The 19,669-nt window shown below is 35.1% G+C and overlaps 1 protein-coding gene across 2 annotated transcripts in view; it reads right to left on the bottom strand.

Annotated features, from left to right (window-relative positions):
• The window catches only part of LOC125663653 (L-fucose kinase-like), a 72,915-nt gene that overhangs the window by 3,004 nt on the left and 50,242 nt on the right, over positions 1-19,669 (bottom strand). For both annotated transcript variants that reach the window (XM_056153031.1, XM_048895958.2), the window contains 4 exons: positions 18,885-19,022; positions 15,878-15,972; positions 2,044-2,262; positions 850-949 (listed from right to left, as the gene is read on the bottom strand). In XM_056153031.1, the coding sequence (XP_056009006.1) occupies positions 850-949; positions 2,044-2,262; positions 15,878-15,972; positions 18,885-19,022 (552 nt within the window). The remainder of the gene's footprint in view (positions 1-849; positions 950-2,043; positions 2,263-15,877; positions 15,973-18,884; positions 19,023-19,669) is intronic.

Here is a 19,669-nt window from a genome sequence, read left to right as displayed (position 1 = left end):
CAAGTTTTTAGATGCTTAAGACACAAAATGGAAATCTTTTCTTTAAGGATAGGCAAGACATTGATCACGTGTTTAAATTACTATACACAGGGTTACTTTCACACTTCTACACAAAATGGTTTGAACGTAATTTGGAATTCACAGTTGTGTTAGAGAGATAAGCTAGAAGACAGTTTTGCTCAGTTTAAAATCTGCTAACTGAAAATGGTGGTGAAAGGGGTGAAAATAAAATGGGGGTAAATATTTCAAATTTAGAATTTTTAAATATTGGTATATTAAGCATTGAAGGTACTATTCATATGTACTTATACAGTAAAACATGTTTACAGCAAACACATATATAATGAATTTGTGCTTCCAGCAAATTAAAGTGATTTCATTCTGGTACTATTTAAAGTTTAACATGTGATGAACTAATTGGGTATAACAAATTACGTTTATAATGAATCAAAATGATTCATCCCCAGTACTTTGATATAGGCATGTTTTACTGCATATGATGATAAGGCATAAGAGCCGAGCATAGGACTAAATTTTACAGCCCTTTATTGGCAATGGTGATGTCTCCATATGAGTGAAAAATTCTCGAGAGGAACGTTAAACAATACACAATCAATCAAAGGAAGGTTGCCACAGTAAATATGGTTCTTCTCCACCAAAAGTGAGAGAGAGAGAGAGAGAGAAAGAGAGAGAGAGAGTCAGTCACAGCCCAATAAAAGACACAAATTAACCAGTACTGGGTTAAAATTATAAACAAAGGGGGGAGTTAGTGGCAGATCTAGACAGGAAGGGGGTGTTTATTTGGTTTCATATGATTAAAGGTGAATTTTAAGACAATGAAAAGCATACCATCTATAAAGCCGTGGGCACACTCCTGCGCCAAGACAACCAGTGCATTCTCCGTTTCTACTATGTTTGGATTCCTAGCATACCAGTTTCTCACCACCTCCTGAAAAAAGGAAGCCATGTGTCAAAAAAGAAATTGATGTAGGAAATTGAAATCTTTAATTTGATAACACCAGGAACAACATAGATTTGGTAACATATTGTGCCTATATCTTGAATATTTTCTGATGGGTATTCCAGCAGCATTCCTTGTAACATATCAAATTATTAAATTAATTTTCATCTTCGTAATTCTCTAAATATACAAGACACAAACTACAGTATCTAATGTTTCGGATATACATGTATCTTAATAGATATAGTCTTCAATACATGATATTTTGGTGAAAGTTACTTCCCTTTGGGTGCCATGTTGGCGGTCGACTTGCTCAGACTCCTTCATTGCATTACACTGTACCAATTTCAACTGTTTATACTGACCACTGAGGGGTATGAATCATTGCTTTCCGGAAGCATATGCATTAGTTAGAACTTTCACTAATTCACAATTTTCATAAAATAATGATTTTATACCAAATATTCTTATTTCACAAGTTACTCAAAGAAGAAAACACATCCTCTGGACCTTCAACATGGAAGCAAAGGGAAATAACTACATATTGTACTACAGACAAACTTTGCATATCTTGTTTAACAACAAACAAAACATCCTTAATCAATAGCATAGAGTTGTATCTCACTTCCATTATTTGTCCCAAGTTGGAGTCGTGCATACATGTATCATAAAGGTTAGAGGAATGAATAAAGCGAGTATTCACACATAGATCTCGGTATTCATATTTGTAAATGCATAACTAGTATATGTGGTCATATTTTTTATCACATAACTTTAAAGTAAAGATTTAGTCATGGCACATTTAGGTTTCGTAAGAAAATTATTAAACCTGATTAAAGTAGTGAATATTCCATTTGTAAAATCAACTTTAAAAGACATATTTCAAAATATAAATCATTGTTAAATGTTGACCTATCCATCATTGCAATTAACTACGGTTTTGAGTCCACACACATTCCCTCAATGATGGAGAGAATTGATGAGAAGCACTCATGGGTAACTGACAATGGATCTATCCATGCATACTAAATATTCTATGTACATGTCACTGCATTTATCCCTTTCTCAGGATATACTCTCACCTGCAGCAGATTTCGAGCGAGCCTGGTTTTCCCAGTGTAGATCAATAACAGTCTCTCGTTCACCATTTGTATGACTTCGTCCGACACCTTCAAGTCTACTGCTTCTACAGCAATGGGGAGTTTAGCCTCAGAAAGCCCGATCTTGATTCCCCCCATCAGGCCTCCCACCTGGTCCTGCCAACCACCCCCAGTTGTCAACAACTGTTCCAGGTAGAGTACCTGTTATAATCATCATATTTTGACACATGGTTAGATGAAAATAACACAGCAAGAGGTCCATAGACCTTAATGTTCAACTACGTATAACAAACAAAAAATCAACTTGGAAGATTTACTTAGCACACTGCAACTGATGCCTTCCCTTCCATTTTCCATAGTCTTTTAAAAAAGTTTTTTAGGGGTTAATTATCTTGTATAACAGTCACCTGTAAAGAGGCATGGACATGATTTGAGCTGAACATTTTCAAATTTGATTTTTTCATTTTTATTGATTACAATGCTTAAATAAAGTATTTCTAATGGTCAACCAAAATTTGAATATCAGTTGTTGACTTACAAGCGAGATATAGCACTCGAAATTCTTTGAAATGTAACAATTAAGGCTTGTGCCATGCTTTTGTTTACATATAGATGGCTTAAAAGAAAATAGCATGTTTAAAGAAAATGAGATGTACCAAACACAAGAAACTTAATTGTATTCAGAATTAACATGTGAATTGAAAAAAATCTGCTTTAAAAGAACTTTTACTTGACTTGACCTATGTAAACAAAAACATGGCACGGGCCTTCTTTACATAACTAGGAATTGTGAGCTCTGTACATCTCTCATGTACCTTGACAACTGATATTCAAATTTTGCTAACCATTAGAAATACCTTAGTTGAGCATACTATACATCAAAAATAAAATTTGAATATTTTTGGCTCAAATCGTGTCCATGTCCCTTTAAATATGTATAGTACGTACTTCAACCAAGGAACAGTGTTGTGAACATATGATAGTAAATTAACTATATCATGGTGTGTATACCCACAAACCAATTATCACAGACTTATACACAGTATCAAAAGATAAAAAAAAAGTTATGGTTTGGACACACACAAAAGATGCCCCCAAAATTCTATCGTTTGACCTTTGCATAAAAGTCAAGGTCAATGGTCACCAAAAATGGTACAGTGACTGTCTTATCATGGTATATAACCACATACTAAACATAAAAGCCTATGTCAAAAGACAAAAAAGTTGTGGCCCGGACAAACTTTACGATTTACACATGATCTAGAATAATGATTTCAGTCTGATAAGTCCTTATTCCTATATCTACAATTGAGGAACTTTAATGTTAAAACAAGTGAAATTCAAAAGCATGCATAATGTATACATATTTATATAAATGAGGCCAATCAAGGATGTCCGAAAGTTATCAGTCAAGAATGAACTTAAAATTTTGACCTGCTCCTTTCATCTGGAAGTAATTTAAATTTACTTGTAACACGATATTTGATTGGTTCGTTTGACTTTATCAATATTCTTTGTATCGTATAAACAACGCTGCCAATTAGTCCCACTATATATCGCATCCTAGGAATGACGTCACAATACATTTTGACTCTTTTGTTTCCATTTTGTTGCTATGGCAATATTGGTCCGTGTCATATAAAATTCATATTTTTTTTTATAATCATATCTCAAATGACATCAAATGCGATTTACTAAATTATGAAATCAAATAGTTAACATTGCACAAGTTATCAAAGAAATAATTATCACATATTCGTGTATGTTGCAGGATAAACTCCAAGGACTGAGGTCTTGGGCTTTTATATTTCAAACATTTCAAGATCAAGAAGGTTATCCTGCAACATACACGAAAACAAGAATTTTATTTCCATTCTACTATGGCTAAGAAATATATAGCCGGTCATTTTCCTATATAGCTACAAATTATATCACTGTGATGTCATGGCAGTTTCTGAAATGGCCTACTTTGTTTTTGCCGACGAAAAAGGTGAGATGGTAGGGGTATTCTAAATCTATTTTGAAAAAATATTTCAAGTATTTATAGATTGATGTTAACTGATTCTATCAATTGCTCTGTATACACAGTTCAAGAAAAACTTGTCTGTGCATCACCATATTTACATGTGTATATCGCTAATAGAATGTAGACGATTGATTTATACGGATTGACAAGTGTTCATTTATGTAGATGTTTTACAACATACATGTATATCAATTAATTATAAAATTGAATAATCAGTCATCGACTTTATTGTTGCATTAAAAATGAGTATTAGTGGTAGAATTATATTATAAAATGTCACCATGATAGATGCATCTAGAGATTTCAGTTTGGAAACAAAAACTTCTTCATCATTTGTACAGATGTACCTTTAAAAGTTTGCATTTCAAAAAGTACAGTAAATCTGACAGCCTTAGACAACAATATATTTGTGTTAAATTGAATTTAAACTATTAGGCCCTTTTTGCTAGGAACGGCTCAATTAACTGATATTGTGATGTGACGTACTTCTGCAATAATCATTCATTAACAGTTATCATGATTACCTTCCTGTCATTTCCAAGGGAATAGAATCATTATCGGGCTTGTAGATGAGTAATAAGAGTTTGGTATAGTAAGCTTCATGTTTGCAACACATATTTACGTCAAGGATTTCATTTCAATGTAAGTGCATGACAACCAGTGTGACATTAAAGGCCGGGGCATTGACACGATTTGAGCTGAAAATTTTCAAACATTATTTTTTCATTTTCAATGTTTAGAATGCTTAAAGGGAAAGGCAACCCAAAAGATTTTTACATGATAAATGATAGGATTAATCATATAATAAAGATTTGTCATACAATTCTGTTGATATATGGCCTAGATAAGCTTCAGTACTAATTTGAAAACGTCAAAAATTGAAATTCCCGCGATCTATAAAGGCTGCCATGATGTGCAACTCTTTTGTATTCAAGACCACACAAATCAATAAATTTGACGTCACACCGTCTGTTCCGGTTTTGATGAGATTCTAAGATCATCAACAGGTGCTTGGGTTCAGCCCCTATGCACACACCCCCCCCTCTTGAAAATATTTCTAATGCATGTCAACAACGTCTTGCATACCCATAAAGTCCAACATAATTCAAAATAATCCCTTTTTACAAAAAAAAATACCCTCTCTGGTTATTATAACAGAACTAAAAATAACCAGTGAGCGTATTTTTTTTTTAAAAGGGCTTATTTTGAGTTACATGTATTTTGGACTATATAGGTATGCAAGACGTTGTTGACATGCATTAGAAATATTTTCAAGAAAAAAATTAATTAAATCAACTCATGTAGCTTATTCGGAGGGTGTGTGTGTGTGTGTGTGTGTGTGTGTGTGTGTGTGTGTGTCCTGAACCCAAGCACCTGTGAAATCATCAAAGATGTGCATGTGGTAGATCTTACGAATAAATAGGTTGATGCCTTCCTGGCAAGCAGTTAATTACACTAATGCGAAAGGGAAATGTGAAAAAAGGTTGTAGTTTTTCTCGAAATTCCCGACTCAACCAAGTCGATCATTTGAAAAGAAAAGAATACGTAAACTATGGATCCATCATTTGCGTAATGACAAGTTGAGGTTCAAGACATTTGTAGGAGGAACGTTTACACGTCTGCCTTGTCTGCGACTCGACTGAACATATTCTTTTCTCAATTTCTTCTTGCAAAAGAACGGGCTCAAATCTATACGGCTCCCTGTTCGTGACTTGTCATGTTTAAAGTGCTGCTGATGAAATAAACCGGAATAGACAATGTGACGTCATAAATTAAACTTCAATGGCCACTTTCTTAGCGGTGGGTAATTTAAAATACATGATAGATTAATATTGATTTAATTGTTTAAGCAAGGATTTTTGTTGTTAAAGACTGTCATTTACGATATCAGTAAGTAATACTTTATTCATAAAAGCAACAATGTGGTTAGGGTTGCCTTTCCCTTTAACTAAAGTATTTCTAATGGTCTGCAAAAATTTGAATATCAGTTGTTGAGGTATATGAGAGATACAGAGCTCACAATTCTTTGTTATGTAAACAAGGCTCGTGCCATGTTTTTTAAAAGTTCGTTTAAAACAGATTTTTCAATTTACAAGTCAATTCTGAACACAATTAGATAATCTATAGCGTTTAGCACATATCATTTTGTTTTAAACATGTTATTTTCTATTTCTATATGTAAACAATTATATTGCATGATCGAGCCTTGTTTACGTCATGACAAAGAATTGTGAGTGTTGTATCTCATTTGTAACTCAAATATTTATATTCAAATTTTGGTTAACCACTAGAAATACTTTAGTTAAGCATTGTAAACAATCAAAATGGAAAAATAAAATTTTCAGCTCAATCGCGGTCATGCCCCTTTAAGTACCATCGTGCTGATTGGTCATTTGTCTGACAAATCAAGAATTATTTCCTTTTATAACTTTTATTGAACTATAAGAAAAGGACTGATACCAGGGTTATAGTACTGTGTCTCCCACTTACTTGGTTATCCAGCCATACTAAAAATATTCCAGCCATGCTAATCTTAAGACAGTATTGCAAGCTCAACAATACTCCTCAATAAACATATAGGACGAGATAGTATCACCTCAACAATACTCCTCAATAAACGTATAGGACAAGAAAGTATCACCTCAACAATACTCCTCAATAAACGTATAGGACAAGATATTATCACCTCAACAATACTCCTCAATAAACATATAGGACAAGAGAGTATCACCTCAACAATACTCCTCAATAAACGTATAGGACGAGATAGTATCACCTCAACAATACTCCTCAATAAACGTATAGGACAAGAAAGTATCACCTCAACAATACTCCTCAATAAACGTATAGGACAAGATAGTATCACAACCTCAACAATACTCCTCAATAAACATATAGAACAAAAAAATATCACCTCAACAATACTCCTCAATAAACGTATAGGACAAGAAAGTATCACAACCTCAACAATACTCCTCAATAAACAATATTAGTAAGTACAAGAAGCATCATTTTATTGATTAGATGTGAGTTCAATGTTTATTTCTGTTCAAATCATACAATCAGTACCAAGGATGTCAGTAGTAATATATTTTAAAATCAACAGACACCTAGAATTAAAAGCACAATGAAAGCATGTGATACAATCAGGCACGTACCATTGTTTATAAAAAAAAAAAAGGGGGGGGGGGAGGGGGGACCGGGTTGACTTCATGATATTTGCCTGAAAATTCTTGACAAGTATATGTAAATAATAAAAAAAAAAAATCCAAAGCTCGAGAAGAAAGGTGGCAAGGGTTGATCTTTCAGTTTCATTCATCGGTTAAATTTTACATTTCCACTACCATTCATGACAATGCTGTTTTTTTTTTAAAAAAGAGAGAGGGGGGGGGGAATCCTATCTATAGATCTATATTTGCACATAAAGATTACCAAATTTGTATGTAATAATAAGAAGGGGCAGACCCATTGTTGTTACAAGCCTGATAATTGTTTTTGTGCTCATTTGAGTAATTAAAGTGCAAGAAGAGGTGTAAGTTGATTTACACAAAATCTAACCTTCGAAAGATTTCAAATCACACATGAAAAAAATATTTTAACAAAAATATTACACTAGAGATACCAATTCGAGCCATTAACATGTTCTGTTTTATTGGCACCTTGTGTACATTTAGCAAACAGTAGTTTTGTTGAGTGTGAAACGTTAAATTGATAATGTACATGTATGCGTTGGTTGCATATGTACATGTGTTTTTAGGCATATGTTTTTGCATGTCTTTTTTGTGTTTTCAATGTCAAAAACATTGATAAAAATAAATCATGATGAATTGCTGCTATACTAAGGACATCATGATTCTGATCTAAAGAAATCGAGGACTAGTTAATACTTACATAGTTTGTTACATCATGACCATACATTGCTTGTGAGAAAACCACACAAGGAGCACATATATAAATGTAATCACATGCAGTGACTAAAATATTTTGTTCAATTATACTATTTTTAAGTCATAACACTTAATTCTTAGAAAAATTCCTAAACTGGCAATTGACTGCAATCAAAAATTGTAAATTTTCTAATTATCCCCTAGACAGCGTCAACTGAGGACAGCAATATGCTGTGTGCCCTCTGTAATCAGGGGGAAATAACTCACATAGCATTATGAAAAATAGAGCATTGCTAAACCTGCATGTACATGATACACCCAAAAACATTATTGACACAGGAGTTTGAACAAGTGAGAAAGGATTATCCACAAAAGGATTTCGTCAGAGTTATAACAATGTATTTTTCATTAAATAAATCTAAGTCCAAGGGCTGTAACTCCTTCAAAAATAGTGGGACAGCAATCCCCTTGTAATATGCATATCTACACATTGTGATCTTTCTTTGTACTAAATTTCATTGACCCCCCCCCCCCCCCCCCCCCCCCCCCCCCCCCAAAGGGTTTAAGAGAAGTTGTGAAGACAAGGTCCTTGTATAAAATAAATCTAAGTCCAAGGGCCTTAACTACTTAAAAAAAAAAAGTGGTGTAGCATTCCCCTTGTAATATGCACATCTTCACATTGTGATCTTTCTTTGTACCAAGTTTCAACAAAATCCCCCAAAGGGTTTATGAGGAGTTGCAAAGACAAAGTATTTTGAATAGAAAAATTAAGTCCAAGGGCCACAACTCCTTTAAAAAGCATTGGACAGCATTTCCCTCATAATATGCACAGCTCCACATTGTGATCTTTCTTTGTACCAAGTTCCATCAAAATCCCCTAAGTGGTTTAGGAGGAGTTGCGAAGACAAAGTTAAAGGGACAGACGGGCGAGCGGTATAGCATGATATGCCTGCATTTTTATGTGGGCATATAAAAATTGTAAGCCATTAGCAAACTTGTACCTTTATCAATGTCAGAAAATTGCAATTTTCCTTATAAAGCAGCATTATCAAATTTCCCAAAAACTAGTTGAAATGATATAACAGTATTAATAACAATTTCATGAAACTGTTTCTTTAAAAAATACTAGATAAAAAAAACCTGTGCAAGTGCAGGAAATCAGAATTAAATAATAATGCAGAGGAAGGACTTTATAAATGCATGTTTGAATTGTTGCACATTAATTGAATGAATGATATATTTAATTCAAATGAATTTAAGATAATAGTTAGGTTATATTTATTGATAAGATATACAGTAAATAAAACTTGATTATCGATATTAGGACGTCACTTGGAACTCCAAATTAAATGTTCTTTATGCATCAAAAATGATCTCTCTAATCATCTCTCTAAACAATTACTCAGGCAATCGTAATCCGTCATGCCGAATAGTTGACCAAAGACAAAATGAACATTCATTCTCAGTATTGCAAATGTGTTTATAATGGAAGTTTTTGTCCAGTGCGACAATTGAAGGGCAAATTATGAATACATTTTTTTCTCATCAAACGCAATAATCGAAAACATAATGCACCATATGAATGAGAAACAATAGTAAACAGAGGCCTGATTTCTTGGACATTGTCAGGTAGTGTACAACCTAATTTTGGTAAAATGTTGAAGTTTTATGGCACAAACTCCTCAGAACAGTCCCGGACCATTCGATATCCGACATATTGGACAGTTTTCGACTTATTGCTTACTTTCAAGATCTCACAAAACATGTTCAACCAAATTAAAAGAAAATTTTTTGTAAAATGTTTATCCATGTATTTGTACATATCAGTAACTGTTAATAAATTATCAAAAAAGCCGTAAAGTGACTTCTATAATCACGGAAAAAATCAAGAGCATTGAAAATATCAGATGAATATCATATTGATGTGTCAGATCGTGTCTGGGGGTGGGGTGTCCTCACTGAATGAGATATATAAAAGTAAAATACTTATAAATCTTTATAAAATGATATATATGGGCCTAGTCAGAACTATGATAAGTATAACTATCACTGAAAACCTACACAATTTTATGCTAATCTGAGCTGCATTCAAGATTGTAGCGGCTAGCCAAGCTGCTAATCTAGATATCTAGGTACTTTGAACTCGCTGTATGAATTAACACTTGTTATCCCTATATGTAGAGATAGCCAAGCACATCGTTCAAGATCGTAGCGTTACTGAGCCCTACGTAGCCGCTACGATCTTCAATGCAACCCATATTGTAAACCAATTGCATCTTCTCGGCTTGCCAGAAAGGCCTGAGAATATGCGATTTACCATCATGACGTTGCCTCGCTTTGTTCCGGAAATTTCCATAAGGCTGATTTAAGACTAAAATCACAGATTGAAGAAATGAACAGGCATATTTTATTTATTCAACAATAATCAAAACTTATTTCTTCTGTAAGATCAAAATCAAGCATCGATAAACATCAAATTCACTTCATTTCGTATATAACTTAATTAAGATGTCATTATAAAGAAAACTTTGATCTGCCACGTACTTTACTTTCAATTTTACTATCTCAGGGCAGTTTATCGAAAGCGGAAGTAGGTTTTCATTAATTTTACAATATTTACTAATCAAGTAAGATTCTATTATATCTTACGGACATACGAAACAATATTAAAGGTGCAAGCAGTAACTCTGGAGCAAGCGTTTCAGAGTTTATTGGCAAAAATTGTTGATTATAAGTATAGATTTATGCAGTCATTTCTTTAACCCCCCCCCCCCAAAAAAAAACCCAACTATCTAATTATGCTGTATATCAGACGTACTCAATATTAATTTCAGCTGAACTTAATGTACCTCCTACAGGAAATCCATTGGTATTTCCTGCAATCTGACTTTCCACCCACTTATGATCTCCAGGAACGAATTAACACATAATAAACACCATTAGACATTAATTGTTTTTATACTCCACACAATGAAGTTGAAGAGGGTATAATGCTTTTTTACCCATATCAGTCCCTTTCTTGTCAGCGGAACTCCTCTGAGAACGCTCAGTAGAATTTGATTCATTCATTCTTTCTTTATTTCCTCCCATGGGAGATTGCATGAACAATACAGAAATTACATTACAGAATTTCAAGCCCATCTGCTTTGTTCTTGTAGTAATAGAATTCCTATTCAATATGTGAAGCATTGTCAAGCAATGTTGGGGCATGGGGTATGTGAGCTTGCTCACTTTTTCTTCCATTAAGTTTATTTTATGACAATACAACAATTACAATTACTGCAAGATTTCCTTCCAGCTTTCTATATGCTCCCTGGTGAGAACTAAATTAGGGACATATTTTCCTTCAGAGCTAATGGTCACTCTGCTATATATCTATGGAATAAACTAGTATCATGGTATCATCTAATTATTTACATTATTCAAATAAAAAAAATGGCATGAATTAAAAAGGAAGCCCATGGGCCACATCGCTCACCTGAGTAGCAGTTCCTAGTAATAAACAAGCTTGAGCAAAACTATCATTATACAAACAGCTTGGTTCAGAAGACTTTTCAAAGGTAATAACTAAAAATATATTAATTATCAAACTTTATTATTAATTATTATTTTATCCAAGGATGTTTTGTGCCAAGTTTAGTTCTCTTAATACATTTGCATGTAAAACTTTGAACCCCAATTGTGGCCCCACCCTAATCCCAGGGGTTGTGCTATTTACAAACTAGAATCTCCACTTTGTCAGGAAGTTTTCATGTAAATTTCAGTTTTTCTGGCACAGTGGTTCTTAAGAAGATTTTTAAATGACCCCACCCCAGTTTTCCATTTCTGTGATTATCTCCCCTTTGAAGGGGGCTTGGCCCTTCATTTGAACAAACTTGAATCCCCTTCACCTAAGGATGATTTGTATCAAGTTTGATTGAAAATGGAATAGTGGTTCTGGAGATTAAAATTTTCCTATAACTGTATATCAGCATGTAAAACTTTGATCACATAATGTGCCCCAACCCTACCCCAGAGGTTAATAATCTTCTTCTCAAGAACCACTGAGTCATATTGCTTAAAATGTCTGACTAGCTGATTACATGAATGTCATGAAAAATTCACCGATTCAAATACTTTTCCACGTGAGATTGGCTAAATTAATATGAGGTCCATGGGCCTTAATGGTCACCTGAGTATTATAGTCCATACAGGGAGTCTCATATTTGTAATTAAACCTCAACATAGAGTCCTTTGTGCACATGTTGATGATCTTTCAAAAATATGCACACAATTCCTTTTCATTTACAGAAGAAGGAAAATTGCAAGTTTGAAAAATATAAAATCATTTTGACATCCAAATCCCCTGACCCATGAATTTCACAATTTAAGAAGATGACATTACCAACCTCATACCATGCATTTAATTTATCTCCCATGACTGTGAAAGTGAAGAAGAAAAAATAAATGTTATACACTTTCATTATGTGGCCATATTGGCCCCATCCAAGGGCCTGAACCCTTGATCCAGGAGCCATGAATTTCACAATTTAGGTAGATAGATTCATGGACATCATTATCATGCATTTAAGTTTTCTTATATATATATGGTAGTAGGGAAGAAGATTTTCTAAGATTTAACACATTTTCACTATATGGTCATATTGGCCCAGCCCTAGGGCCTGAACCCCTGACCCAAGAATTTCACAAATTCAGGTAGAGAGATGCATGGACATCATAATCATGCATTTAGTATTTTCAGATATATATGGCAGTCAGTGGCGGATTTAAGCCCCCCCCCCCCCCCCCCCCACCCCCCCACCCCCCCAATTGTCAAATTTAAGGTAAATCATGGTATCTTGTTTAGAAAAATGTACTAAATGATAAAAGAAGCAATAATTTCTTCCACTCTTGAAGAAATAAATGACAAAATCCTTTGATTTCTTGAATTACTTTATTGGGAGAACTTAATTTTTTCCAAAAATCCTTAAAATTTGCGTCATTTTACTAATTTCACCTTATTAAAAATGATGGAAAATAATACAAATGACTTAAATAGGAGACATATTTCAAGCCCTATAAAATCTGTAAAATCCAGGAGCTTCCGAGGGCTTCGCCTCCTGGGCCCCTACCATGATGACCCCCTGCCTCATAAAGTGGCGCCCCCCATAACTGCAATTCCTATATCCGCCCCTGGCAATAAAGAAGAAGATATTCTAAGATCTAATACATTTTCACTATATGGCAATGTTGGCCCTGTTCTTGGGCCTGAACCCCTGAAACAGGAGACATGAAAGTCATAATTCAGGTAGATAGTTTCATGGACATCATAATCATGCATTTAGTTTTTCTCAAATATATATGGCAGTAGAGAAGAAGATTTTCTAAGATCCAATACATTTTCACTATATGGTCATATTGGCCCAGCCCTAGGGCCTGAACCCCTCACTCAAGGACCAAGAATTTCACAATTTTAGTAGAGGGTTTCAAGGACATCATAACCATGCATTTAGTTTTTCTTCCACATGTGTTGGAATAGAGAAGAAGATTTTCGAGATTTTGGCTAATTTTGCATATTTTGCCCAACCCATGAGGCCCCGGGGGAGGTATTGTCATAAACTTTACAATTTATATTCCTCTTATCCTAGATTGGCCTTGAAGTTTTCAAGAAGAAGTTAAAAATGTTAAATGGTCAAAGGACGATGCACGGTGACAAAGACCGATGGCAATAGGTCATCTGAGTTTACTCAGGTGACAGCTAATAAGGAAATATAACAAATTTTAAGCACTGTCAAATCATATTACACTGTACGTAAGACTCTAAAGTGCGATGGTTGCTCAAAGTGTGATAGTCATGCCAAAGTGCGATGATCTGCGCCAAAGTGTGATGGTTTGTTAAGGTTACAGACGCCAAAGTGCGATGGTCATGCCAAAGTCCGATGGTGTGGGATTCAGTAACGTTTGTGACATCACGTCATTGTGAAATCATTGTTAACGTCTTTCAAAATGAAACTGACGAAAAGCAATGTCAGTTTGCCCAAACTAGGACGCTTTCTGCTGCAGTGCTGACACCAACTTCTTCGGGATGTATTGGAGGAAGCAAGGGTGATTAAGATTGACATGGTCGACAGCAAAGGCAAGGTTTACACTGTTGAGGATTGTGAGAACGGTAAAGTACAATTGTTGTCAAACTATCTACTTCATCCAACATTCTTTAATTCATGATCATTTATTACTTGTGATGTACATGTAATAAATTCCTGGGGGTATGTTATAATACAAAACATTCTATATGATTTCACTTTGGAAAATTTTGTGTTTAATAACACGACAGCTAAATGATATTGAAATAGCTTCTTATTCTTATTTTTTTGTGCATGGATTTTGCACTGATATTTTGGTAAAACAACACATGGTTGGTACAGTCTGTACCAAATCACTGTGTTGATTACAAACCAACGGTCTTCCGCGTGACACTTCATCGTACATTGGCGCATGTATGCACCATCGAACTTTGTCGTGTCGACACCATCGCATTATGGTGCATTCATTTCACACCATCGCACTTTGGTATGTCAGACCATTGCACTTTGGCGTATGAGTGTGGACCATCGCACCTTGGCGTGTCACACCATTGGAATTTGGCGCAGATCACCGCATTTTGATGTGCATGACTATCGCACTTTAGAGTCCCATCGCATTTGGAGTCCTACAAATATAAGATAAGTGGCAAGTATGATGTAATCTAATGAATATTTGTACTTACAATTTTCAAAAACTTTCCGATGTACACACAGGTGTCCCAATGTAATTAAAAATCAAGTTTTTTCTGTTACACTTCTACTTAGAGAAGAGACTGCCACATGTCCAACATAAGTTTGACAGGTAGTACATCGGAAATAAACAACATGGCTATACTTTATGGTTCATGTCATGGAAAATGCATCATTCCTCCTGGTTACAGAAATCCATTGAGGCCTTATGCACAATCCAGCACCAAGAGAACTAACTTTTTAGCTGCATATATGAAGTAGCACAACTTGTTGTTTTCATATTACTTACTGGATGAAACCCCGCACAAGTTGTTAATTTGAATAGAAATACCTTTTTGATGCCTGCCTGAAAAGTTTTTAAGACTGGTTGAAGCTAAATATAATAAAGAAATATTTTTGATAACCCCTGTACTTTTGTTTGAAAGCTACAAAATTTACAGAAATCTCCTGGAGTGGTACATCCAAAAGTTTTAAAGATGTCCAACTACCACTTCCCCCATACACTATCAATTGTCATGTAAGATTTCAACACATTTTAATTTGGTTAAAAAAGCCTTAGATATTTGATATAGAAAACAAAATCTACCGGTATATAAAATTTATACACTTAAGTTTTTTCTTCAACCCATCTCCCAAAACATCTATATTATGCTATATGATTTCAGAAGAACTTATTGTACCTCCTACATGAAATCCATAAACTTTTGGCCATTGACATTTTCTGCAATCTGACATTTCCATCCACTAAATTATCTCCAGGAAATCAACACGTAAAGAACATCATCAGGTATTGATTGTTTTTAAGTTTATTACATGACAATACGTCAACAATTACTGCAAGATTTCCTTTCCGCTTTCAATATGCTCCCTAGTGAGAGTAATGCTAAATTAGGAACATATTTTCCTTCAGAGCTAATGGTCATTTTGTTATATATCTATGGAATAAGCTAGCATCATGGTATCACCTATATTTACATCACTTAAATAAAAAAAATTGGCACAAATTCAAAAAATGACAAATATCTTTTACACTGTGAGAAATGGCAGCCATGCAAGCTTAAATAAATATATCTTTATGTTTCATTGTCTAATACAAAAGAAATCATTTTAGCTTGGAAAGCAATCCCAAGTTTTTTTTTCCAAATACATACAGCATGAATCAGCCCTTTTTTGTCACAAGATTTTCCTGAAGCTCTCAAAACGGCAGCCATCACCGCCCCTGCTAAGATACTGCTGGTTCCCATACCTGACAAAATAAAACCCCTTTTTAAAAAAAAAAAAAAGTGGTATGTAGTCCAATAGATTAACAAGAGTACCGCAAACGGTACATAATACGCCCGTGAAATGCTTACATAGGGTGTTTTTCTTGTGCTATAATTTGTATAACTTTGCTTCAGGTATTATCAGCCACCATGAGGCTGTGACAAACTTTCATATTAACAAAGGGTCTTAGCTAAAAAATCGAGATTTTCTCAAAATGGACCAAGTTCAACAACCTGTAATTTTTTCAAAAATGGAAGAAAATCGAAATCCTTCCCCAGATGCACATCTTCAATACCCATACAAACAATCCACAAAATAAGATAGTCCTCACTTGAAAACTGTGAGAGGAGTTGGGCAGACAAATTATGTACCTTCCGTAGAATATTAATTTCCAAATAGACTAAGTTCAACAACCTGTAATTTTCTCAAAAATTGTAGAAAATCAAAATCCATCCCCCATGCACATCTTCAATACCCATACAAACACTCCACAAAATAAGATAGTCCTCACTTGAAAACTGTGAGAGGAGTTGGGCGGACAAATTATGTACCTTCCGTAGAATACTAATTTCCAAATAGACTAAGTTCAACAACCTGTAATTTTCTCAAAAATTGTAGAAAATCAAAATCCATCCCCCATGCACATCTTCAATACCCATACAAACACTCCACAAAATAAGAAGGTCCTCACTTGAAAACTGTGGGAGGAGTAGGGCGGACAAATTATGTACCCTCCATAGAATATTAATTTCCAAATAGACTAAGTTCAACAACCTGTAATTTTCTCAAAAATTAAAGAAAATCAAAATCCATCCCACATGCACATCTTCAATACCCATACAAACACTCCACAAAATTAGAAGACTCTCACTTGAAAACTGTGGGAGGAGTAGGGCGGACAAATTATGTACCTTCCATATAATAATTATTTCCAAATAAAGGGGCAAAACTCCTGGAAAAAAGGTCGAAATGGATCAAAATTGCAGTATGATCTAGAGTGACCCACAAAGAAGCTACACAGCAAGTTTCAGCATGATATGTGAAAGGGAAATGAAATTATAAAGAGAAAACCCCGAACCGATGAACGGACAGATGGACGGACGGACAGACGTACAGACATCGCTGTACCATAATACATCCCGTCTAAAGATGGGCGTATAAAAACAGTACTTTTATCTACATGACCTTTCCTTAATTAAGAATGTATTTTGGTATATATTAATAATCACCAGCCAGAGATTTTCTACAGGTAATATATATTGCTGTATATGACATTACTTTTGACAGTATGTCTTTTTAAAAAAAGAAATAAATTTCATTTTTGAAAAAACACATGGGTATGAACTGTGAAGCTTCATGCCAGCATACTAGTAGTTCATGAACTGTGTTAAGCCTATAGTGCTTCATACCAGCATACTAGTAGTTCATGAACTGTGTTAAGCCTAGTGCTTCATGCCAGCATACTAGTAGTTCATGGAGTGTTAAGTCTAGTGCTTCATGCCAGCATACTAGTAGTTCATGAACTGTGTTAAGCCTAGTGCTTTATGCCAGCATACTAGTAGTTCATGAAGTGTGTTAAGCCTAGTGCTTTATGCCAGCATACTAGTAGTTCATGAACTGTGTTAAGCCTAGTGTTTCATGTCAGCATACTAGTAGTTCATGAACTGTGTTAAGCCTAGTGCTTCATGCCAGCATACTAGTAGTTCATGAACTGTGTTAAGCCTAGTGCTTCATGCCAGTATACTAGTAGTTCATGAAGTGTGTTAAGCCTAGTGCTTCATGCCAGCATACTAGTAGTTCATGAACTGTGTTAAGCCTAGTGTTTCATGCCAGCATACTAGTAGTTCATGAACTGTGTTAAGCCTAGTGCTTCATGCCAGCATACTAGTAGTTCATGAACAGTGTTAAGCCTAGTGCTACAGGAACAGTGTTAAGCCTAGTGCTACAGGAACAGTGTTAAGCCTAGTGCTACAGGAACAGTGTTAGTGCTACAGGAACAGTGTTAAGCCTAGTGCTACAGGAACAGTGTTAAGCCTAGTGCTACAGGAACAGTGTTAAGCCTAGTGCTACAGGAACAGTGTTAAGCCTAGTGCTACAGGAACAGTGTTAAGCCTAGTGCTACAGGAACAGTGTTAAGCCTAGTGCTACGTGAACAGTGTTAAGCCTAGTGCTACGTGAACAGTGTTAAGCCTAGTGCTACGTGAACAGTGTTACGCCTAGTGCTACAGGAACAGTGTTAAGCCTAGTCCTACGTGAACAGTGTTAAGCCTAGTGCTACGTGAACAGTGTTAAGCCTAGTGCTACATGAACAGTGTTAAGCCTAGTGCTACATGAACAGTATCCCAGTGTTAAGCATTGTAGTTCATACCTTCATGTATTTTCAAACATGAAGTTATATTTCTTATATTTACATTATCCTTTCATTTCTGTCAGAATTCCCAGCCATTAAAACAGACATGCTATATCTATCTGCATTGATATGCACAATATTTACAACTGCAGTGCATTAATGAGGAAATGGCTATCACTACTAACAGTTTGTAGGGCAAGGGCAAAAACATTGGTTATCACACTTCTCATCATGCTCTTTTCACCCTGCCTGACCTTTGAACCTATATTAACATTGTCTGAAACCTAGAAAAACTGACACTATTTGAAATATCATTCTGAAATCATTTCTCACAATGTGACCTGATGACCTTGACTTGAAGCCTCCTACATAAAATACAAAAGGGTCACAACCTTCACATGAAGATTCATTTTATAAGTTCAAACATTATCCAGAAATCAAGGTGTTGTAGACAGACAGACAGACGGAAATGACTTTAATTTATCCAGGCTGAGCTTTTGTTAAAGCAGGGGACAATGTAATTGATGTGTCATGATAAACAATACCTGATCCCTGTGGCAGCACGGACCAACTGTGAACCTCAAATCCTCCAGCGTAACCCTCCATCAACTGATCCCTCAGAGATTTAGGAGATGATAGGCTCACAATATCAGCACATATAAAGGAAGCTTTCAGCAATGCTCCTAACAATTCAAAACGGGTTGTTGATTAAAATAATTTATGCATGCATTTGTCATGACAACAGGTCGAACAAGAGGCCCATAGGCCACAAAGATCACTGGTATCACCAAAGGCCACAAAGTTCACTCCTGGAGGCATCGCCATAGGCCACAAAGTTCACGGACATTACCATAGGCCATAAAGCTTACTGATATAACTTTGCTTTTACAGTGACATAGATATTTAAATTCTGGACCAATTCAAATGATTCAACTCTAAATCAACACTTGAATCAACACTTGACTGATTGAACACTGAACACTAAATCAAAAAAAATTTGCTGGTTGTGGTCTTGAAAGATTCCTCATCGAAAACATTAGACCAGCACTGTAAATGATCTGATTCATGGAAAACATTAGACCAGTACTGTAGATGATCTGATTCGTGGAAAACATTAGACTAGTACAGTAGATGATCTGATTCATGGAAAACATTAGACCAGTACTGTAGATAATCTGATTCATGGAAAACAGTAGACCAGTACTGTAGATAATCTGGTTCTAACAGTTATCAGGTTTATTTGAATATTGATGCAGTTTAGCCTCATCATTCTTAACAAGGAAATCTGACAAGTGTTTGTGAAATATGCTGTGAATTGTTTCGTTATACT

The sequence above is a fragment of the Ostrea edulis genome, chromosome 1, assembly GCF_947568905.1.
Source record: "Ostrea edulis chromosome 1, xbOstEdul1.1, whole genome shotgun sequence".
Taxonomy (NCBI): Eukaryota; Metazoa; Mollusca; class Bivalvia; order Ostreida; family Ostreidae; genus Ostrea; species Ostrea edulis.
This window is presented reverse-complemented; position numbering and strand designations above follow the sequence as displayed.